Source organism: Coptis chinensis, chromosome 6 (genome assembly GCF_015680905.1).
Source record: "Coptis chinensis isolate HL-2020 chromosome 6, ASM1568090v1, whole genome shotgun sequence".
Taxonomy (NCBI): domain Eukaryota; kingdom Viridiplantae; phylum Streptophyta; class Magnoliopsida; order Ranunculales; family Ranunculaceae; genus Coptis; species Coptis chinensis.
In genome coordinates this window covers 98,709,971-98,734,763 of record NC_141461.1, presented here as the reverse complement: position 1 = coordinate 98,734,763, position 24,793 = coordinate 98,709,971, and the positions used below count along the sequence as shown (strand labels likewise).

Here is a 24,793-nt window from a genome sequence, read left to right as displayed (position 1 = left end):
CAAAACCTAATTATCCCTCAATAAGTAAAGGATGAGTAGGGTATCGTTCCACTTTTAAGTGTACGTTTATATGAAGGACAAGACTGGAAAGGGGGTTTGAGGGATTAAAAACTATGATTATAGATATTGTAGATTCTAATGCTAAACTAAACTAAACTAAATAAACTATTGAGAATCTATAAGAGAGGGAATTCAAGAGATTAGAATCCACCGATACTTTGATCTGTGACCTTATGCTTCATGGTTGTTCTCACAAGTAGACTACAATTAGGCAATCGAGCGAGTGCCGATGCCCTCTTGGACTAAACATCGTTAACGAATAACTCTACTTAAGGTTGTTCCTATGTTTATGTTATTAGTATCTTCTTTCCTTTTATGTGAACTTGGGCAGCTATTCAATGAATCACCATCTAAGGCAAACATAAGGGATACTTCCCTTACTCTAAAACACTATACAACTAGAAGAAAAGTAGAGAATAATAATATAATATTCAATTACAATAAATAAAATCCTATTCTAGCATTATATTCGATTGCAATAAATAAAAACATGTCACTAGCAAATATTCAATTGCAATAAATAAAACCCTAAACTAGCATGATATTAGATTGCAATAAATAAAAACCTTAATCTATACTTCCATCCCCTAGTCTGGGCAATGGAACTAATAACTAAAAACATAAAGAACTAACCTGATTTAAGAACACTATGAACCAAAAGAATCAACAAACCCTAAGCACCGGCTTCATCTCCTCCCTTGAAGGAGAAGATTAGCCTTCCATAAAGAAGGAAGAACACGAAGAACGAGAAGAAAAAGAGTCGAAGAACATAAGACTAGAAAGACTAATTTATTAAGACTCGGCTAGTTAAAACTGAATCTTTTATTATTAATCTCTCTCTGCCTTAAGTTCTGGAGACAAGAGTATAAGTGAATTGGCCAATTACATGAGGCACTTAGGTCCTCTATTTATAGGGGTTACAATGAGTTCTAGAAGCATTCCAAACCGCCATTTGTTTCCTAATACAAATCAACTTCTTTCAGAGTCTAACTTCGTCTCCAAAAATGAGGAGGAAATGGCTACAATGTCGTTTCATGCGTTTGGATGCACGATCTTTGCGTCGCAAGAGTCGCCCGATGATGGAGATAGTCAGCGTCTCTCGACGAGACTCTATTTTTTCTCTTTTGCTCCATCATTCTTTTCTCTTTTGCGGGTTTTGGTCCAAGCAACGAATCCTTTGGCCTTGGGCTTCCAAATAGGCTTTAAAATAGGTCCAAGTCACATCTTTAATAGCTTCAATTCCTTGGTCTTCTCCATGATTGTCCACGGGCTTCCCATGTGATCCTTAATACTCAGAATTGCTCCGTTTTACCCCTTTTTCTCTAATATTCTACAAAACTCTCTTTTTCACCTGTAGAATTATAAAACATAACTTAAAAACACTATTAGTCCACTAAGATGGCTAAACAAGAGGCATAATCGAGGGTTAAATTGCACTTTTTGAGCACTTATCAATAGAACAAGCCTTTTCGAACCTACTTCCCTTTGATAAAGCATTTCTGGTGTTAAGCCAAAGGTCATGTATCAATTGGTGGAAAAGGGTAATCAGGAAAGTGTCTCATACTGTCCATGACTCCAGCTTTCCTGTAGCTGTCGAAAACAATGCTCAATCCTGTATCTGGAATCTATCGGTCTTTGTTCGGTATGGTATACTTTTCTTCAAATTTTTAAATGGTGAGGTTAGAGTCTTTTCCTAACCCGAAAGCAAGGGGATGACTCTACCGCTTTTCAGATGCAAATAGGTGCCCTTTTGGCTGCTCCTCTGATTCCAAAAAAACAAAATACTAACCGGAAACATAAAAGAATACGGATCGTGTCTTTGTTTAGATGCTAAGCCCGAAAGCCCTTAGAGTCTTATTTTTATGCCATTATGGAATGCGGGGTTTTAGCTCACCCTTGCTTCTTTGGATGCCAAAGCGTCTCTTGTTGACACCTCCGGAGAGGTCAACTATAAAACTCAAAACTCATGGGCGATCTTTACGAGGACGAAAGTGCGGGGCCTAAGTTGATTACTCGGGGATCATGATGGACAAGGCGGGGGTGTTGCTTGGCGACTCGATCATGGTCCTAACAGTTGAAAATGGAGCTGATAGCCATAAGAAAATAAAAAGGTTGAAGACTTGTCTAGCACTCGGATATATAGAAGAATGCGGTTGGTCTTACAAGGGACAGCAGAATAGCCTTAATATTATAGCCAGAGATATGCAGGGGTGGATTTGTGGCCAGTGATTCTGATGGGGTCCCATATCTTATAGCGTAAAACAATTTGTATGCCCTACGTTTTTATGTTCCTAGGATTAAACCATGCTCATTCTGTGGTGGCAAGTTGGAAACTGCTTTTGTACCTAGGATTAAACCATGCTTTAGATTGTGATTCATGCTCATGCACTTGGGTTATAGTGGTAAAATTTTGGGAATGTTTGGACTGGAATGTATAAGTAGTTTCTTCACCAAACAGGTCTTCGATATTTTCATTTTCATTTTCATTTCATATGATGTGCATGTTTTGTAGAGGATTATATAGTTTCTACAGTCTCATGATCACCTAATCTGGGCTCTATTAAAAATTCGAAACTTGGTTGTGTGCATAATAACTCCATTGAAAATGAGTTTGGAAAAATAACACAGGGCGTGTTGGATGCGGTTTCTCGTGACATAGGAACACCTTTGAGGCTTTTACATGTTATCCAAGGTTGGTGCTATGCCGAAGCTAAGAATCCACTAAAAGTGACCGAGAACAAGTATTGAGCAACGTGTTTCCCGCGTTTTATTATATTATAAAGTAATGTATGTGTATAATAATTAAAATCAATAAACAATTACAATTATAATTATGAAAAGACAATTTCACTAGAGGTTAATGGAGATGCTCTTGGCAAGGAGTTCATGGGTTATGTGTTCAAAATCATGGGAGGGTGTGACAAATAGGGTTTTCCAATGAAAGTAGGGTGTCGTCACTCTTCACTCCTAGGCCCTGGCTATGTTTGCCTTTTCCAGCACAGAGGCACTCCTTACTTCTGTGGACACGGAAGGCACACTGGAGAGAGAAGGAAGTTTGTTCGTCATAGCAACTTTAATGTGTTTTTATTACCATCTTCAAAGTTTGAATTTGCCTTGATAAATTAAAAAACAGAAGTACTCCTGCTCTTGTCTTTACATGGACCAATTATGGGGAGTTAATTAATTAAGTGATAGTCTAAGATTGTGTAGAGAATGTTAAAATAGAGGTTGTTGCTTTATAGAGTGTGAATTTCTTTAAATAGAAGATGTTTTATATACGACCATTTCATCTGCCTTTTTAATATATATCATTTTGTGGTTTATATAGATGTTCTGGTGAAAAAGAGGTCCAAGACGATTGAGCAAGCAGCCCCAATCTCCGTCGATGAGGTAGCAGGTTCAACAGGTTGTCATCCACAAAGTCCACCTCCTGTTGTGACTAATGTGGAAAGCACTGGGGATTATGGAATGGATGGTAAGTCGATAGTGTCTTATCATCTTTATCTATTTGTGTATCATGAAAGTTAAATTTTTCCAGAAATTTTTATAAAGTATAAGGACTTGAGGGCTTATCATCTAAAATGTTTATAATTTCCCTATCTAGTTGGTCCAGTGAAGAAGAAGAAGCCAGATATGGACAAACAGAGAGAAATCCAAGCAATTAAAGCTGGCCTCCCAAATAAAACTTGCCTGTGCCAACGACCCGGACATTCTTCACTTGATGTCACTCCAGGTAGTTTGTCTAACCAATATTAATTTTAAATTTCCTAATGAGATTGTTATCATCACGGCATGGGGCTTTTATAAGCCATACTACTCTGAAGCATCTTATTATTGCAAGTGGTAATGACATGAATTCAAAATATTTTTAGAGCTCCTCCAACTTGATTACAACATCACCGTGGAATACCGAAAGTATCAGAGAAAATACCCGTGGAAAAAGAAGACTTCGAAGGAGACAAATGCATTGCCGACACAACTTGGTGAAACTCTACTAACACTTAATGAATATTTTATGTTTTCGTGCTAATAACAACCTATTTCTATTTCCTACATAAACAATAATACTACATGTAAGATCTATCTTTCCCTTCTGGACCCCTTAGGGAGGCTGAAAAGTCAGCTACTCTATTAGAATTTTTTTTAAAAAAATTAACAACATTCACTTGGCTAAGTTGTTGCATTAACTCCCAAATCTCTATCGCCTCATTTTTAACAGACCATGGCATGGTTTATTTCTTGTTAAGAATCTCGAGTCAGTTGCAATCTCTATCTTCTTATAACCTACATGGTAGTATACAAAATTTCAAGCCATTAAGAATAGCTTGTAATTCCTTATGTAAGATTGTTCTTATACGACCTAGCTTCAGTTGTATAGCACATTATACTAGTTCACATTAGGTCTTTGACTATGCCTCCATGTCTTGCTCCCTTAGGTGTTACGCTTCCATTAGTCTCGACACGATAAAGTGATCTTTGGGATCCCATGAACCGGTACCAAGACTGACAGGAGAAAGCGATTAGCCAGTGTAGCAGGATGTAAAAGAACAAGCACCTGTCATAGTAACTAGGTCAAAGAGGCAATTGTTACAGGAATGAGAGCTAGGTTGCTAAGGTTGGGAATAAAACTTGTTTTTAGATGATACAACTTTATAACTTATGTACATATCTGTGTAAGTTGTGTAATGGAGGTGCAATGTTGGATAGTTGATGTGGTACCATTGTAGGTAATGTGGGGTAGAGTTCTAGGTAAAAATAGGAAACTTTTTTTTTGTTAGAGCTTACTTTCGACATATCAATTGTAATGTCGCAGGTTGGATATCGTGTATTAGTTCTTAGATGGAGTATGTAAAACATGTGTGTTATACAAACCAATTGGAGGGTTCTGATGTAAGTACCATCAGAACTCAGAAGGTCCCTAGGTATTATTGGACTTCTTTTGTTTCTCTTTTAGAAAGTTGTATAGTAAGTACCATTTGTTAATGATGTAAACCTTTTGATAGCTATCAGACACAGAAGTATATATTTAATTTGTGTTTTCGGTAATGGCTTTGTACGAGGTGCTTGGGTGATCTATAATTAGTTGAGACATTTAAGTTCTTTGGCGGGGGGCGTACTAAGTCTTTCTATTGCAGTGATCTTATTTTTGTCAATCGGTTATTTAACTGCTCTGGCATTCGTCGAGATGGTTAAGTAGCTGGGTTAATGACTAAGAAGTACATTGTTTTAATTTTCAGGTTATGACATGTCTTTTTTTATATTTATGAAATATTGAAAATACAGAGGAGACTCCGTCGAAATTTTTCTAGAAAAGTCACATATCTTAGGTATATAATTGTTTCAGATTTGGGGCGTGTTTATTGATGGAGCATTTGTTTTTTTATTTTGATTTACTTTATTTTTTTTAAAGAAGTTAGATGGATGCTCAAGTTAGATTAGGTATAACATAAGTACTCTGCACATGAAAAGAAAATGACAACATAAGTATTATGCTCATGTTAGATTAGGTAGAACATAAATATTATGTATTGTATAGCTGACCTTCATAATATCAAATTGTAAACTTATATTATTTTCTTTTCTTATTGGTAATTAACATACATTTGGACTTCATTTGATGGAGACAGCCATAAAATAAGAGAAAAGAGAATGGACTTTCTACTAAATTGTAATTAGGCTACTATATGCAATGCCATTTGGTAGTCCTAGTATCAAATAATAGCATATATACTAGGGCCTCATATAGTAGAAAGTAGGACAAGTAATTATGAAAAGAAATGTAAATCAAAATGTAGAAAAACACAATGCGAGAAGCCCTCATCTTCTTTCAATCATTATAGCATGTGTCTATAATACAATAAATAGCATATGAGAATTGCGGTTGACTGGTTGTAACGTAGTTTGGTGTTTCACTCTTGGGTTGCACTTAAGTGTTTAAATTTGTGTTTCAATGCCTAAACATTGTGGGTTGGTTTTTGAATCACGACTATGTTTTTAAATGAAATTACGAATATATTTGGTACTTAAGTGTTCACATTTAAATGACAGGTATGTGTGGTACTTGAGTGTTCACATTCAAATTACGGCTACGTTTTCACGTTCAAATTATCGTCGACATGCATATTTCATTATGATGTACGCATTGGAAAAGACTCTTATTCCAATATAGCTCTACCACTTTGCCATCGCTCACAATACTTATTAAATCCAATATAGTGATTTAATGGGAGTATGCTACAGATAGTAGTTTAATAGAAGCATGCTACAGATAGTAATTTAATAGTAGTATGCTACATCTAGTGGCTTAATTGGAGTATGCCACATCTACTATTTTAATATAAGTTAGTCAATGCATTTGTTCCCTCCGTATGCTCCAACTGTATAACCCGTTCTTCCTTTTACCTTTCTCTTATATAAACATCTAGGGTTAGGGTTTAGGGTTTTTACCTTTTTTTTAAAAAAAAATTCTCAGTTATTGCTACTGCATAAGATCTAATCAAGCATAAGAAGCACGAAGCAAGCATAAGAGCACGTTAATTTTGCAAAAATGAAGGTAATTTCCCTTTAAATTCATGAGTTTGATTAAGTTTAAGTTTTAGGGGTAAATAAGAGAAAATTTTGAGTTATTGAGTGTCATTCTTCACTTAGAATTTTATCAAGTATAAAGAGCACGAAGAATTTGATTTTTGAAATGTTAAGAGAGATAAATTTTAATTTATCAAGTATAAAGAGCATGAAAAAATTTGTTGGTTGTGTGAAGGTTTTCCTTCCTTCATGGATTACTAATTCTTGAATAATTGAACTTGGTTGAGTTATTGGTCTGAAGTAGCCTATTAAGAAGTTTAATTTCTGCATTAGTTGCTGATCGAGACATTTGTTCATTGTCGTTATCTTCATGAGTTTCAAATTGAGAAGTACATGTTTCATTCACCACAGGTTGAATGTCAGGTATGTGATCAACTTGGACACTCCGCTATTGAGTGCCAATTTATGTACTCTCGTTGTAAAGAAGCTACATGTGATGGGATCCGATTGTTGGGCAAATCGCAAACAACAAGCAATCCAGGAAGGAAGTACTTGAAGTGCTAGCATGATTCATGTCGAAGTTATTTGCAATGGTTAGATGAAGTTGTTTTTTATCAACTTTCTGGATCAAGCTCATCAACAAATGAATGCTTTAAGTGTGGTCAACCAGGCCATTGGATGAATGAGTGCCCTTGGGTAAACTGTGAATGCAATACAAAAGACTGTAAGGGGAGGAGGATTGTTAAGACTACCAAGTATGGATTAAATGTTGGAGAAAGGTATTTGAAATGCAAGAGCTGCCAGGGATTTCAATGGCTTTGTGATGCAGTGAAGATGGCATCAAGAAAGAAAACAACCACTTTGACTACGGAACCCATTGTTACACTGAAAATGACTCTGTCTGAATTCTCAAACCTAAAAATAAATTGAAAAATCTAATGTGTAATGCAAAGTTCAACTTTGAACTTCTGCACAATTATAGCTTTATAAGATGGCTCCTTGTAAGATGTATTCTAACATTTTTCTCTCTTTTTCTGCAAGTTTTAACTTGGTAAGATGTAACTTGACATTTTTATGATTGCAACTCTATAATGCTCACGATGTATGTATCTAAAGCACTCAATAAGTGCTTGACAACTTTTTTAAACTGAAGCACTTATCTGTGTCTTTTTACTCATTTTCTTGTAACCTTTTCGGTAATAGCCCATTTTGTTATGTCTGTTTAATCATGCTAGCAGTTAAAATGCAATCTAATGTAACATGTTTGCACTGTGAACAGATGACAAGTATGAAAATAACCTGTCAGAACTCCATAACTCTCTTTTTAACATAAATCTTCTTTACTATTTGGAATCCATAATATAATGACATACAAAACAAAGTTGCAGTAACTAGACACAATCTCAGGTAGTATGCCAACTTTTTAGGAAAAATAGTTTGAGATACAATGGCTTTATTATATGGTTAAACACAAACTTTTATCATATGATTAAACGCAATCTCAATACCAGTTTTGTAGCACTTAAATGTATATCAAACTCAGAGTATCATACTATTGAATTATATGTAACTTTGAGTATCATATTATGGAAAATGTGACTAAGTGTAGCATATTATTGAAGTATTATGCAATTGATAGTATCATATTCTTGAAATATATGAAACTACTAGTATCATATTATTGAATATGGGATTAATAGTATCATACTATTGAAGTATATGTAACTTAGAGTATCATATTATTGAATTTGTGACTAAGAGTATCATATTATTGAAGTATTATGGGCTTTATAGTATCATATTCCTGCAATATATGTAATAAATAGTATCATATTATGGAATATGTGATTTATAGTATCATATTATGGAATATGTGATTTATAGTATCATACTATTGAAGTATATGTAACTTTGAGTACCATATTATTGACTATGTGAGTAAGAGTATCATATTACTGAAGTACCTAATCTTGGGTTTATATAGGACATGGTTTGAGTGCCACAAACAAGTAACGGGGTTTTCTAATACTTTGCACGAAAGTTTTGCTTCTATAGAGGAAGGAGAGAAATTCATTTTCAGTTTGTGTGGAGAAGACAGAGCCCCCCATGCGTCCTCCACAAGCCATTCTGAAGCACACCACTGCGCTCAAGAGCCTGGACATCGTCCAAGGCATGAGCGCACCTCGCGACCTTCCATAGGCAAATCTGGAGCGCACCCAACACTCAAGTGCCTAAACATCATCCAAAGCAAGAGCGCACCCTATGCCGTTGTAGTACAATTCTGAGTGCGCCACATGCCCATGCCTATTTTGGCAAGATTCTATTTTTGCAGAACCATGAGTTTTGCATCATAGGTTTGGGTTTTTGGCAAAACAAAACACACGAGAGATAACACAAAAGTCAGAGAAAACCCAATCTTAAAAGCTATCAAGATTGAGAGATAACCTTTACAGAGAGACAACCCTATAAAAAGATAAGAATGATCTAGTAAGAAGTGAGAGACAGAAAGGAGAAATTATAATCTTCTTTCCCACTTTATAAAAGGACTAACTCTTATGGAAATAGACATCATTGGTCGAACCACGGTATATCTTTGTGTTGTGGTATGCATTTAATTCTGCTTTACATTATTATCTGTTGTTAATAGTTGTTTAGGGAGTTGGGCATATTAGCATATGTTATAGTTGATATTTAGAAATTTGTCTGGAGTTGAATTGTGTTCAAATACAAATTATCTGTGTAGTGGGGAAATCAATTGGTATTGGTATAAACCCCAACACTTCACCGCACCCTTCGGATTATCTGGTATCGTACTCCCTAAAACCACAATTTTAAAAGAACCAACCAAGTTTTAGAATGTGTAACTGAATAAGTAACATGCCTGAATATGAAACACTGCATCAACCACTCTTCGGATGAGTTCAGTAATCCTCACTCTGATACGTGCTCAAATTTTCTTTTATCTTTTTGTATTTCAGTCATAGTTATTAACAATGCCTCATGTGGTCTTCCAAAAAGAGTGAAGTTAGTTGAAGAAAAACAAAGAACTAGAGGGAAGGAAAACCACAAGGAATATACAAGCCATCTTAGACAAGACTTTAATATACAGCTTGAGATGTCAAGTTTCAACAAGCTCATAAGCACACCTATTGCATCCCAATAAAACAGTGGAGTCGAAAAATATGAATGCTAAGCAATAGTAGCACCTTGTTTAGCCTTTAACACCATCTCCTCGGTGGTTGTGCCGATGATTTCATTGGCACGTTTCAAACTTACGCAGTAATATCTACCAATAGTATCCTGTCATGCACAGATTAACACATCAGGACCCAAAGACGGAAACCAAGCAAGAGATGATTGACTAACAGTAGGATCACAATCAAGAGGAAAATTAAATCTTATTTTCTCCTCTCATCTTAAAAGCCTAACAAAAATCCTTGCTAACTGTCGCACTTGACACTGTAATCGTACAATTTTTCCTACACTTACATCACTTATTTCAAATTATCATGTGCATTTATTATGCAAATAAAAAATGCTCCTAGGAATAGTACAATTTATACTTCCGTCACCCCTGATGTAAATATGTCATAAAAGTTGAGTATTAGGTCTGCAGAGTCCTACTTGCTAGTAGCATTGTTTATGAAAAGACTTCTTACCCAGTCTGTGAATATCTTCTTTTATGTCTTTTTGAACTTTTAAAATTAGTAAAATTAGATTGTAAGTTATCTAGTTGGTTACAGTTTGTGACCTGTGCATATATTCATATGTTGGAAACATAAAATGATGGTTCCCTTTTCTACCGTGTCAATATATATATATATATCACCCATCAACCCATTAACTTAATCAATATGAGATGCCAAAGTAACACACACCCGAGCAACAATGCCTAGTTTTTCCAACTTTTGTACTGCATCATCGACATCAAAGTCACATTTCTCACCAAACTCGTCCATTATTAAGTCTTCACAACGTTGGTCAAGATCCTACACGTCACATTAACACAACTCACAAGTTAGCATACTTCTAGACAACCCATAACACATATTCTATACTGACAATGGAAACAAGGATGGTGAACAAACGTTTCATACTTCTCTCGTAGCTTTACCCTGTTCCATCAAAATATAGAATGAAAGAATCACCTCTTTCACCTACAAGTTCAAGTTATTTCGACTGTTCAGAAAAATATATTGCCGTTCAATAGAGGTTTAAAAGTCAAGTTCACAACTACCTATCCTCCTCAGAAGTTCAATCAGTAGTTGTCAAACCATGAGGGAAGAATTTCCTTAGCTTTTAAAAAGTTGAATTGATCCATATTTGAGGAAGGGTACTCACTATTTTTTTTCTTTATATAATAATAATAAATAAATAAATAAAAGGTTAAAGTTAAATTGACAAAACCATTAAGCTATTACATTACTACCCAGCCTAGGTAATCAATAGCATGCACTCGTAAAAGCCATTTTCGATTATTGTGAATCTAGTACTAATTAGCCAAAAAGAAAACAACTAGCTACTTACTTCTTGTTGAATGACATCATCACACAAGTGAAGAAGGGTGCCCCTCCCACTATCCAGTTGTTTATCATACATAGATTGTGTGATTAGATTTTGATACGTTGCCATGTTTTGCTGAAACCTACAATAACATCAAACGTTAATCATGAGCACTCAGAGGGAACACATGCTACTACTAGAAAATTATGGCACCTCACTAAAACCATTAGGATAATAGCACACAGAACATCGCGTGTGGTGCGAGGACCTTCTCACACTTTTACATAGGGCCCGTTCAATCTTAGAATCACCTCTGGACCTTTTGAGCAAGGGGGCAGTCCACTGAGATATCTGATATTAATCAATTGCTACACTAATATAATGATGCATATTGTGGGTAGTGCACAAGAGGTATTATGTTGTTCACAACAAGCAATACCTAAAAATATGAAAATTGTGTGGCTACTATACAATAGATTACTACGAAAAGCTAAATCACATTGACAAGGATACGTTGTTGGTGTCCGACACAGATATGGAGTGTTCCGACACCTATATGAAACCTATACGGAAGAGGACACAATTAACTAAAAATATTAACAAAACTAATTCCAAAGCACCTCCTTACAAATATATAACTATGAAAGTGGCAAATTATGGAGTTGTGACTATGTTAATAGAATTATTTTTTTACTGTTTTCTGTTTTCAAAAGAAAACCTAGTTTAAAATAGTTATGCACGTGTTCGTGTGTGTGTCTGTGTGTCCAACACAGATTTTATTAAGAATAAGAAGTGTCCATGCTACTTTAGAAAAAAATTAGGGATGATTACAACCGTTGAGATGTTTGTTATAGTCCCACGTTATTAGATGTGTGAAGCCTTGCATTATTGTATAAATGTTGCTAGGTCTCTCCACTTATCACCAATTGGTTAAGTTGGATGATCATAATATTTAACATGATATGAGAGCAGGATATTGTGTTTGGTTCAAAGGGCTTGTCTACTTCACGTCACCCAAGTGTTAGGACTCAAGTAATTCCACACGTTAGGGGGTGTGTTGAGATGTTTATTATAGTCGCCACATTGGATGTGTGAAGCCTTGTATTATAGCAATGTTCCTGGGCGTCTCCACTTATCACCAATTGGTTTTAACTTAGATGCTCATAATGTTTACAGTAACATTGTGACAATATTTGGGCTTTAGGTGATGGTCGAGTAAGACCAAGATATGACTTTAGAACCTAATTCCAATGCTTATGTCGATTTTAGGATTTGATAACCTTGTTCCTCGTGAAGAACACGAACTCTCACACAATAATTCACATAGAGAAAACCTTTCTCTAAACTCAAACTTTATCATTCATCAACTCTAACTATGGCCAAAGCCCTACAACTCAATTTATAACTTTATACTACTTTGACACAAGAAACCTATTCTAAAAACCAACTCAAATAAAAATAGATACATTAAAATTGTAATTAAAATAACCCAAAAAATAAAAATAGCTTAAAACACTCTAAAACACTAATTAGAATCAATTCCTAAAAATCCTCAAAATTACTAATATTAATAGTAACAAAATTGGGGATGATTAACACTAGGATGCGTCATTAGGTTTCTAGCAAACAAGAAATGGAATTGAAACTTTAATGCTGTTAGTAACTATGTTTCGGCAACAGCTGTTGTTAGTTAGATTGAGATTAACTTGGAAAACCGAATTGTTCACAATAATTATGTTCCATTCCTTAGTTATAAAAATAATGTTAATGCTCCTTGACCACAACTGAAATATTGATTTAAATGTTGTATCAAAAGAACAAAAAGATAATAAGTTACACAAAATAAAATTATACTGCGTTTATTACAAAGAATTTGTAGAAGCATCATGATGATATTATCATAGTGCCATTATTCTAATTGATTGATGAAATCAGCAAAACAAAAAATAGATAACACATCTAATTTTGGATAAGTAACACTTACGTGAAATAAATCCGAGCACAATAGCCCATAAGCCCAGAGAAAATGGCAATAATGACCCATACATCAGCTTTAGGACTTTCGAGGGAGCTGATAAGTGTAAACTGGAAACAAAGGAATGAAAGATATGATGCACAACAGTCATTAAGTGTGTGAGTGTGTAGAGTAGGATTTTTTTTTTTTTGGGGGGGGGGTGGGGGTAGAGTAGGATTAATTTTTTTTTTGGGGGTGGGGGAGAGAGAGGAGATGGGGTGTCGCTTTGTATTCAAGAGTATTGTGAAGTGCTTACCAGCCCAATGGCAGCAGAAACAAGGAATTGAACCCAGTCCATTGGGGTTAAGCTTGGATTTTTCTTCTCTGGCTGTTAGGAAAGACATAAATTTAAAAAAGTAAGAAGTAAACAAAATATAGAAGCATAAGTAAGGAGTATTTATACAACTACACTCACCAAAACTATTTCCATATCAGCCATTGGAATGTTCCTAAAATGCTTCACATATATTCCCCGTTCTCTTTTAGCGTCATTGCTTGCTCGTCTGCAAATGAACACACTTTCTTAATCGGAATGACATTCACATTATGTTAAATAGTGTACAAACTGGGACCAGAAACCACCATTGAATTATTACAGTCACTAAATTAATAAGGGAATCGCCACAGTGAAAATCAATGTCCAAAAAAAATCTAGTTCACAACATAAATGAATACTTTGATCATAATCACCTAATTTCTATAAATATTAAAAATTATGATATTGAGTAATAGAATATTTTGGATTGGTTGATACTTATTTCAGTTTGGGACTCATTTTATGTCTACATGGCCCTAAAAAATGCATAGCCTTAGAACTAATAGGAAAAAAAGACCTTCCTTTCTTCCAGAAAGACACTAAATTCTTACAAGATAGCACCAAAATTTTCTTCCCGAAATACATATCCTAATTTTTCTAAGCATATCTCTTGGAAAATAGTCAAACAAAATAATCAAATAAAAGTCAAAAAATACTAATACCTGTATACAACGATAATTCTGTCAAAGGTTGGTTCTTGTATTGTGACCTTGTTAAGCAGATTTTGCATGCTGGATGTACACAAATGTTGTAAATAAGTAATCAAAACATGAAAATAGAAAAAGGTGCTAAGGAAGTAAAAAGTATAAGAAATTTGAACAGTAGCCAACACAACAATCAAGTCCGTCCCCAAAACTGAAAAGTTGTTAAGGTTTTAAGCATTTATAATTTAAATAATACATGTGAAAAAAGAACACATACATTGTAACAACGAAGATTTCTCAGAACATCCAAATGATATCTCAGAAAAGATCTATTTATCAAAACAAATTAATGTAACACTCAATATAACAAAAACTTCTATAGAAATCAAGGTACGATATTCACATACATACTCTCACTATATTACTTATAAACGTCTCCATTTTTATAATTTTACTTGTGAAAAGAGGTTAAGAACTGACAAGATAGACTTTTCTTTTATCAAAAACACCATGTTAGATGCTATTAAAAGTTCGAAAGAGGTAAAGAGCTATTTTTTTTTCAGTCCACATGTTGGGCTCAAGTTACACCGAATGTGAAGATGCATGTTAAGATATATAATCCTAAATTGGCATAAAAACCCTTGCATCATACTATATAAGTCCCGCCACCCCTCCACTCATTTGCAATTGATTTTGAGTTGGACGTTCCAAACTTAAGAATGATAAAATTACTTAAGAATGGTCAACTTAAAATTACTGCCTTCACCAAACTTTGATAGTAGACAAGCCCAACTTCAAGTCAAACTTTTTGAAACAATGGTCCTAGAGTGGAATATTTCCTGTGAGTAATCTCTAAGTATTAAGAAGTTCCAATGGTTGTCAAACACAGTAGTTTAATTGAATCTATAAACATAAGAATGGTGTGTATACAATTACTTTTATGTATAGCACATGTGTCTTTAATGACAATAAGCATAAGTGGGTATTTGGTTCTCATTTTTTCAAAAAATTATTTTTTCTTAAAAAACACTTTTATGAAAAAGTATTTATTCTAAAAACAGTTTTTCAATAAACATGTTTGGTTGTGACTTTTTTCTAAAAAAGCTATTTTATCAAATTTACTATGATATATTTTGGCATAAAATTGGCATAAATTGAAGTCTAAAACATCCGGGGAGTTCATTTGCCTTTAGCAAAAAAAAAAGTGGTTCCTTCAAAAAAAATAGTTTTTTAACTTAAAAACAAGTTTTACCTAATTATCATAAAACAAGTTTTGGGACCAAAAAGTGTTTTTTGGATGAAAAACTATTTTTTTTTTAAATAGAAACCAAACACATTTATTTTTTCAAAAAATGTTTTTTCACTAATAAACACTTTTTGGCAATAAATAAATAGGATCCAAACACCCCAATCTGTAATCTTTCAGAATCGGCAGAATATTAATAAGGAGAATGCAACCTGAGTTCCATATTTTCAATGCGGATACGTTCAACACATAAATCTTCTTGGTCTCCTTCAATGATAATTTCATCAGTTTTCTTTGGATCCTTCTGATGTGCCGCTTTTATTTTCTTGGATATAATATGTTCTATTCTGCAAGTGGAAAAATGGAACAAGAAAAGGGACCCAAAGATAACATGAAAACAAAGTTTCCCATGTATATAAAGAAAACAACAAAGAATCAAATTTCACATAAAATACTTAATCGAGCGAATTGCCTGGATATTTCAATAAAGTGCCAAACCAGCATTTACAAAATATACAGTTTAAGTATGGAAACTAATATAACGTGACTTCCTTGTTCTGTTTCAAACCTTACTCAACCACCAATCTTTGTATCACAGTCATGAAAAAGATAGTTCAAACATACAAACAAAGAAGAGTAGAAGAAAGATGAAAGTTCTGATAAATAGTTTCATCTTCAAATAATAATGTTTTCCAACTTTCTGCCGAAATGACATTTCAAGGGTCTAACAAGTAGCAAAATCAATTACTATTTCAATAGAATTAACTCCCACCACTGACATTCAGTGAGAAATCACCATTTCAACATATTTTAGATGGTGAACTTCAAATATTTTGCTCGTAATCAGGATGTATTATATTAGAAATTTGATGTTTTGTAATTTTTTACTTCTTGAGTTTTGCTTTGTTAGTGCCTTGGTAGGGTAGCATGAGGTGGAGTCCATATGCTATCCTCTTTAGAGGATTCTACTTTTCATATTAGTATAATTATATAATATCTATTAGATAGAAAAATTGTGATCCAAATCCACTCACCTAGTAACTCTTAGAAGCCACGCCCATAACCTTCCAATAATTATATTCACTTTCTCCAAGAAAAAGAAATCGACTGTGTGATCAATTCCAGTGCCCCGGCGGAATATTATATACTTTACATCCACATACAGATCCAGATAATTAGTGTAAGGTCAGACAAAAAGAAGTGAATTATAAAGCTGCAAATAGACAAAAAGCATACTAGGCAGACAATTAATGTTAAAAAAAATGTCAAAGGGCACTATGAACAACGCCCAATATGAATTACAGTATGATATAGTAATGCTCAACACTAGAACTTTTTGAATGCTTCAAATGTTCTAACTTTTTAATCATCATGATAAATCAGTTTGTGCTAAGAAATTTCCACTTTTAAGGTTCTAACCTATTTGTGACGTTTTCATGTTCTTTACTTAGAATTAATATCTAAAATCAAGCCCCTGAAATACAAACAAACTGATTATATTCCACAAAATGTGAAAAAAAACTCCATAAATCAGCCAAGAAGCGTTTTTAGCCTTGGTACTTCTTTCATGGTTAGTGTTATAGACTAATTGCGATTGAAACAGAACTTTCACTGTAGTGATACGAAGGAGGACCACCATTATTATCTTTGATAGAGGTGATTATAACTTGGAACAATGTGATTATAAATTTGATAGAGGTTTCAGCTGGGATAATTACGAATTTCTATACAATAAATGGCCTAAGTTCCATTGACACGATAGGTGTGTTTGTATCCAACACGGATACGAAGTGTCTAACACGACAAAATATATAAAATTGGGGTATATCACATAGAATATGTGTCCGACATAGACACGAATCCAACATGGATTATTCTCAAATTATGGCATGTCCATAACATAGTAAATGGCTATGGAGAATCTAAAACATGCAGGAGAGGCTTGGGTGACAAGTTCTTTTGTCATGATACTAGTATTTCACTAAAAGTCCTACACAACCGTTTCGCGGAACAGAAAACATTTCTACTTCTTAGGGTTGAATTCTTCATGTAGAAATAAGGTGTTTGAATCTAACAACCCAAAGACTACAACCCTAAGAATCATAATCGGCCAGTTCTCGATTAAACCAATACAACTGTTTAAAAAAAAAAAAAAAAAAAACCCACCACCACCTTCCCTTACGAGCTCTTTCTATCTGTTCCTTTCCTTTACTTCGCTAAAATCTGGATCTATCTCTTCCAATTGATTTTCTTACATTCATTTCATTGCTCTGCCAGACTCAGTGTGGACCAGGAGGGTAGTGACACTTGTCTTTTAGAATAAAAGGAACAACCCACTTTGTGAACAACCACCGAGATAAGTCTACTTAACGAAAGATAAAAGGTCATCGAGGGGCGAACACAAGCTTCATCTAGACTTGACCAGGGAACCCAAACCCCTATATATACTATCTTTGGTAGACTACTTACCATTTATGTGTATCCCTCCTACCATTCCATCTCAACCATTGTTTTGCCTCCAAAACACACAAAATTTGTAGACAACCAAAATTTGTGCATCTCATCAACAACTGTAATCTTTTAAAAGTTTAACATAATATAGTGGGGAGATGTACAAAAGTAATATTTCTTTCTTTCTCTTCTTTTGTCCTCTCTTGTTAAATTTTGAGAAGACATCAAACGCTAGAAGACCGCTAATTTGAAAATTAATCAAAACCAGAATCCTTAGAGCATTACCAATGGGTTGTGTAAATTTACACAGCCACATAGGAGCCACATGTGTTTTACAAACAAATTTATACAATAAGTCTAATGGGTAAAAATACACATTCAAGAGTGAACCAATGTAATCTTTTTGCAACATTTGCAAAAACAAATGGTGTTGGCTTCCTATTGGTTTAAATAAAGATAATCCAAAACTAGTGGAGTCCCATTTTTTGAAGTAGTGGGTAGTTAAAACTAATTCAATTAAAAAATGTGTAAAACTGTTCTCATTTTTAAACAACCATTTAAACACTTTTAAGTTAAAAGCCATTTTACACAATATACCATTGGTAGAGGTTTTTTAGTGAGAATTGTGTAAATTTACACTAAAAGTGTTTTACACAATCCCATTGGTCATGCTCTTACACGACGCGTTACATATGAAAACTGAGGAATTAGCACATAGAACACCAATAACCATTATAGTCATTCTTCACAGTCAGTTGAGAATCCCAGGTCTGTGACCAAAATCCTGGTGCAACCTTCACCCATTGGGAAAGGTGTTTTTCCATCATTTATCCCAAAGGTATAGCCACATGTAACTTTTTAAAGGTGGTCAAAGGAGCACCCTGGTAACTTCATTAAAAAAACTAGTACACGAATAAAAGGATAGCAGGTACAAAATGAACAATAAGAGGGTAAGTGTGATACGAACTTCTTGAGTTCAACGACTACCTTATCAGAAAAGGCGGGGAGATTTTCATTATGATGCTCCTCAAAATACCTTTTCAAAAGCCTAGTGTCAAGCTATGTACACCAAAAGAAAACATTGGGATTAATACATCTAGATATGAAAGCATGTGAAAATAATGACAGAGTATCTCTAGACCCTATGATGAAACATTGCATATGTTTAGACCTTAGATTCATCAATGCTTATAGGAAGATTCAAAAGATATTGCCCGGAAAGTGCAATTTCAATCTCCTCATCAGTTGCGAGTTTGAAGTTGCTCTTGTCCATCACCTGCAATCAAGGGGAAACACAAAGGAAAAATAAGAAGGCAAGGAAACACAAGGTAACGAAACTTCCAAAAAGTACAATGCAAAACTAAGGAAAGTCATTACACAAATAGGATAGTTATTGATTGACCACAAAATTTTGGAGCACATCATGTTACTGTTATAGTAGAAACCAAAAGTGAATAGAAATGGAAATGAATACTCAAAAACAAAGGATAACAATCTCTCGAGGGTGATGTTGATGCAAGAAGAGGATGATGACTGATGAGTTATGGCAATGTTGATGAGTCATGAAATTGATAATGAGGACGAACGGCATTAATGATCTCATATGATGATGATAAATCATGAAGATCATGGTTGAAGTGAACAATGGTGTTTATGATGAATGTGATTGGTAAAAGTACTTACGAGTTTATGACATTGATGATGATTTGATGAGTGATGATCAATGCTAATGGTGTATAATAACAATGATGATGAAACCACTAATACTAGTTCTTTCGTTTATGGAATTACCATACTACAAACCTCACAAAGTCACAAACACAAATATATCTGATATGGCTTATTCGGCTTGAGTTTTACTATATGAATTATCCACCTTTTTCAACTAAAAAGACAACTTACCCACCAATTCATCCAATTTACCAAAGAAACATGTGCTTATATATGACCAGGTAGAAAGATTACCCAAATTAATTGTTTCCCTTAGTTCTCAAAAAGTGTAAAAAAAAAAAGTCCTAGCCAGCATAAAAGACTTCAGAAAAGTGGAAGATACATGGCCGAAAAATCATTTGCATCTTGGGAAATAGAATGAAAGATAGATTATCCAAGTAACCTACAACTTCGTTAAGAAAGCAATCAGATTTTGGAAGGAAGAAAACTTCTAAGCACCTAACGTTTTATGCTAATATGTGTGTGCTTGTGTCCGTATTTTTGTTTATACAAGTGTACAATGATCACAAAATCACCACATCAATAACTATATTCTGTATTGGGCACTCCAAAAAAAGTTCAAGTAAATGATCTCTTCTTCTCTAGCGGTTCACAGATGTTTTTCAAGCACCGAAAAGTCTCCCACCTTCTAGATCCTTAGATCATCATATTCCTCTCAAGCCTAATGCCGAACCTTTTTTTTTTTTTTTTTTGATTGGCAAGTTTGTTTTAAATGAGATCAGTAACTCTTTGATGCTGGCGGGGTTCGACCCCCAGACCTCTGGTATCATCACCTAAAGGTTTTACCGACTTTGCTAGTCAGCGAACCTACCAACCAAAGACCTTATAAACACCCTTATATCCAGAAAAATGTGATGGAGACACTCATGAAAGAAATGTTACAAACTGGAATCATCCAACCGAGCCATAGCCCATTTGCATCCCCAGTTCTGCTGGTCAAGAAGAAAGACAGATCATGGAGGTTTTGTGTGGACTATCGAAAACTCAATGAGATGACCATTAAAGACAAATTTCCTATGCCAGTCATTGACGAGCTTTTAGATGAATTACATGGTGCTAAAGTGTTCTCTAAAATTGATCTTCGGTCGGGGTATCATCAAATACTGGTGCACAAGGCGGACATCTATAAGACTGCTTTTAGAACACACCAAGGTCACTACGAGTTCAAGGTAATGCCATTCGGGCTCACTAATGCTCCCACAACTTTTAAAACTTTAATGAATGACATTTTCCATCCTTACCTCAGAAAACATGTCCTCATATTTTTTGATGATATACATAGTGCATCTGAGACAAGTGTTGGAAACTCTCAGAGCACACACTTTATATGCTAAGTACTCTAAATGCACATTTGCTCAACCCCAGTTGGAGTACTTGGGTCATCTGATTACACCTACAGTAGTGGCAGCTGATCCTTCTAAAATCGAAGCTATGGTCGATTGGCCTAAACCCAAAACTAGTAAGAGTTTAAGGGGATTTCAGGTCTTACTGGATATTATCGAAGATATGTTAAGGGCTACGGCACTATTAGTGACTGACATGTTAAAGAAAAATAGTTTCCAGTGGACAGTGGCAGCTGAACATGCATTTGAACAGCTCAAAAAGGCTTTGACCACTACACCAGTTCTTGCTTTGCCTGATTTCCAGCAACCCTTCATTGTAGAAACCGATGCATATGTACGAGGAGTGGGTGCAGTTCTTATGCAAGGCGACAGACCCACTGCATTTTTCAGCAAGGCACTAGGACCCAAGGCTTTGGGTTTCTCAACTTATGAAAAAGAAGTACTGGCTATAGTAATGGCAGTGACCAAATGGAGATCTTACCAATTTTTCATACACTGACCAACAAAGTATAAAGTTTTTTATGGAACAAAGACTCACTACCCTCTTACAGCAGCGATGGCTTACCAAACTCTTGGGATTTGATTATGAAAATCAAATACAAAAAAGGCAAGGAAAATAAAGCTGCTGATGCTCTTTCAGAGTAGTAGAAGAACACGGATCATGCCAGCTCATCTCTACGGTCCAACCCTAGTGGATGTAAGAAGTCACTCTCAGTTATGATCAGGACTCGGTGATACAACAACTCATTGCCCAATTGTTAGTGGCACCAGACGGCATCAAGAATTATTCTTATACTGCTGGCCTAGTAAGATACAAAGGCCGACTCTACATTGGCAGCAACAATGATCTGTGCAGAAAGTTGTTGGCAACCGTAGACTCTTCTTCTATGGCAAGACATTCCGGCATTCAAGGTAGTTACCTCAGGGCAAAGGCCCTCTTCAAATCATTAGGGACTGAACTCCACCTTAGCAGTTAGCACAGCTTACCACCCTCAAACCGATGGTCAGACAGAGAGAACTAATGCTTGTTTGGAATCCTACTTGAGGTGCATGACAGGACACACACCAAAAACTGGGTCAAGTGGCTTCCTGTTGCTGAGTGGTGGTTTAATACCAACCATCATACCAGTCTTAAAATGACCCCCTTCACTGCCTTGTATGGGTACTCTTCCCCACACTTAGCTCTTCCCACTACCATCACCCATACCAATGCAGCAGTGGAAGACTACCTTAAACAAAGACAGACCATGGTGGAACTTATAAGAGAGATTACACAAAGCTCAAGAAAGGATGAAGTTCTATGCCAATAAGAAACACACTGAGAGATCCTTTCGCATTGGAGACTTGGTATATTTGAAACTCCACCTGTACAGGCAAAATTCAGTAGCCATTCGAAAGAGCTTGAAATTATCTGCCAGATTTTATGGTCCTTTTCAGGTTTTGGCCAGAGTCGGCGAAGTGGCTTACAAATTACAGCTCCCAACAGCCTCTAAAATACACCCAGTGTTCCCTGTCTCTCAGCTGAAGCAGAAATTAGGTGATACGGCCATACCAATGCCACAATTACCTATGGTTGACCACGAGGGACAAATTCTAGTGGAACCACTAGCCATCTTAGCCAGGCAAATCGTTCCTCGAAACAATCAGGCAGTCACCCAAGTCCTTATTCAGTGGTCTCACACTCTTCCTGAGGATGCTACATGGGAAAATTGGACCAATATCTCTGCTCATTATCGTCATTTCCATCATTGAGGACAATCGATTTTAAGAGGGGAAGGTATTGTCATGTCCTTATAGGACTGACAGGGTAGGGTAGTCTTTTAATACCCTTAGTAGGAGGGTGCTGTAGTATTTAACTAAGAGAGTAGGTGAGTTGTTGTTAACCACGTGTAAGGCTTAAGTGCAACCAGTATCTCTTGGATCTGGTGTATAATTAGGATGAATGAAAACAGAAACAGGAGAAAATAAATAGAAGAAAGAAAGGCGGCTCTGTGTTCTGTTGAATCAGGGATTACTTGTTATAATATCCATTTTTATTGATTCATTTTGTATTAAGAAGTCCTCAGAATAGAACACAAGCCTATCTGAAAATCTCCTCTGTTTGAACACACACAAGTTCCTTCGGGATAGTTGGCACAAAAATATACAAGAGCAAAAAGTATCCAAGAAAAACGGACCTCAAAGAAGTAGGTGAGGAAATTCTGTTCAAGAACATCAATTTCTTGTTCAGATAATTGTTGTCGCTCCAATTTTTCAGCTCCATTGACAGGGTTGAATAGTGAATAAAGTTGCTACAGACACAAAATAAGTATTCTAAGCCGAGTGCATAAAAAAGCAAGGACGAGATGAGCACATATATATATATATATAGTTATATATACCATTAAATCCTCAAACTGTAAATGATACCAAGCTCGAATCGTGTACTCCACTCTCTTACATAGCTTTAGAAACTCAACTCGGTCAGAATCATGTTCTGTTACATTTTCAAAAAAACATTTAATTCCGAACATAAAATCTTATTAGTATTAAATTCATGTATTAAGGGGTGGTGTAGGATATATACGTACCAATGAGGTTGGCGAGAGACATAATAAGCCTAGGCTTCAATATAGGAATAACAGATTCCCGCTCCAACCGAATCACATCTTTCTCCTTCTTCTTGTTTTGTTCCATTTTTTTACATACACACAACACACACTTACGATGAGATTAACAGTTTGTTTTAAGAGGGGAAAGATTTCATGCTTGGTATTCAAGAAATGGTTTACTTACACATTCTTGATTCTTCCTTTCCTTCTCTTCACTCAAAACACGCAAACAGACAAAATAGTAATACGACGTTTTAAACGAGAGAGAGAAAAGCGGTTACGTGTCATTTATGAGAGAGAATAAATAGACTTGAAACAGTTACGTGGCACACACCTTTGGTGTTATTAATTCTAGCCCCAGAAAAAAAAAAAAAAAAAAGGCTATGTTTGAAGGGTCTCGATTCTCTTTAGTCGGCAGTGGGACCTACCCTGATTGCTGGAATGCTGGCCTTTGAATCTTGATCCCCAAGTTTTCCTCTGCCTTTGGGTAACTCTTCTACTCTGCCCTTTTTGTTGGGAACTTAAGCCCTCGAGAACACTCCCGTCATATCCGTAGTGAAAAATTAGTGAAATAATTAGCATTGGCTGTCGCCATTAAGGCACTTAACCGGCCTGCTCTTCTGGTGTAGTCCTTATTTTTGGAAAAAGATCAGGGAAAAGAACAAGTTCAGCTGGCCGGGATAGACCATGCTGCAGAAATGGATTGTTGACAATATCCAAAATCAGATGAAGAAAATTGTGAAGGAAATATGGCAGCAGATTGGCTAAGATCAGAAGTGGCAAAAGGAAATAAATTAACTTGACAGTTTTGCTTTTTTGATACCAATTAAATTGGATCGTAGTAGAAACTATATGTAATGACTATATTCCTATCGGAAAAAAAAACTTATTTAATGACTATCAGGACTTTCTAGTATAACAGCTGACAAGCTTCACACTTGCATGCCAACCCCTTTATGTGGCTCCATGTAGACTGACCACCATGTTAATTCCTTTTTGTTCCCCCTTCTCAACCACTTCTTCGATCAGTCATGTTTCTGTATTTGTACCTCCGTGCCGCATACAGAAACACACAGAAGTTAATAACACTCAATACTGTAAGAAGCCAGTAAAGATAATCAAATCTACCGGTATTTATGTTCTGTGACAGCCATGATGGCTGTCCTTTGCTGGAATTCCCCGTGACAGATTTGACAATGTTATTCAATATAGTCGCAGCAAAGCATCCTGAACCGCCAGCAAGAGCAGCATAAGCAGAACCTATACTTCTCATAGCATCAGGAGATTCCTGATACAGGAATTCTAGAAGTCTAACGATGCAAAATATTTCTGCTATGCCAATCAGACAATATTGGATCAGCAGCCAATA

The 24,793-nt window shown here is 35.5% G+C and overlaps 1 protein-coding gene across 4 annotated transcripts; it reads right to left on the bottom strand.

Annotated features, from left to right (window-relative positions):
- Positions 1 to 9,639: 9,639 nt before the first annotated feature.
- LOC147496013 (uncharacterized) lies at positions 9,640 to 23,702 on the bottom strand. Of its 4 annotated transcripts, none has more exons than XR_015197919.1 (15): positions 23,404 to 23,694; positions 23,215 to 23,309; positions 23,011 to 23,124; positions 18,931 to 19,035; positions 18,747 to 18,818; positions 16,343 to 16,455; positions 15,521 to 15,655; positions 14,081 to 14,149; positions 13,518 to 13,605; positions 13,359 to 13,430; positions 13,073 to 13,173; positions 11,113 to 11,230; positions 10,674 to 10,742; positions 10,464 to 10,574; positions 9,640 to 9,885 (listed from the first exon to the last, which is right to left on the bottom strand). XR_015197919.1 is itself a non-coding variant. In XM_086564797.1 (15 exons), the coding sequence occupies exons 1-15, from the start codon at positions 23,507 to 23,509 to the stop codon at positions 9,775 to 9,777; spliced, it is 1,470 nt and encodes a 489-aa protein (XP_086420923.1). In that variant the 5' UTR covers positions 23,510 to 23,702; the 3' UTR covers positions 9,640 to 9,774. The 4 variants fall into 4 exon arrangements, 3 of the variants coding, with proteins under 3 accessions (XP_086420923.1, XP_086420924.1, XP_086420925.1); XM_086564797.1 differs by having other exon boundaries at positions 10,683 to 10,742; positions 23,404 to 23,702; XM_086564798.1 differs by lacking the exon at positions 10,674 to 10,742.
- Positions 23,703 to 24,793: the final 1,091 nt, after the last annotated feature.

Bases quoted from the DNA above. Each gene is read 5' to 3' on its own strand.
- LOC147496013 (XM_086564797.1), bottom strand. From the start codon at position 23,509: ATGGAACAAAACAAGAAGAAGGAGAAAGATGTGATTCGGTTGGAGCGG. The intron at 13,431-13,517 runs GTGAGTGTAGTT...CTTTCCTAACAG, and splicing joins CTGATATGGAAATAGTTTTG to CCAGAGAAGAAAAATCCAAG. The intron at 10,743-11,112 runs GTAAGTAGCTAG...TTGAACTTGTAG, and splicing joins ATGATGTCATTCAACAAGAA to GTGAAAGAGGTGATTCTTTC.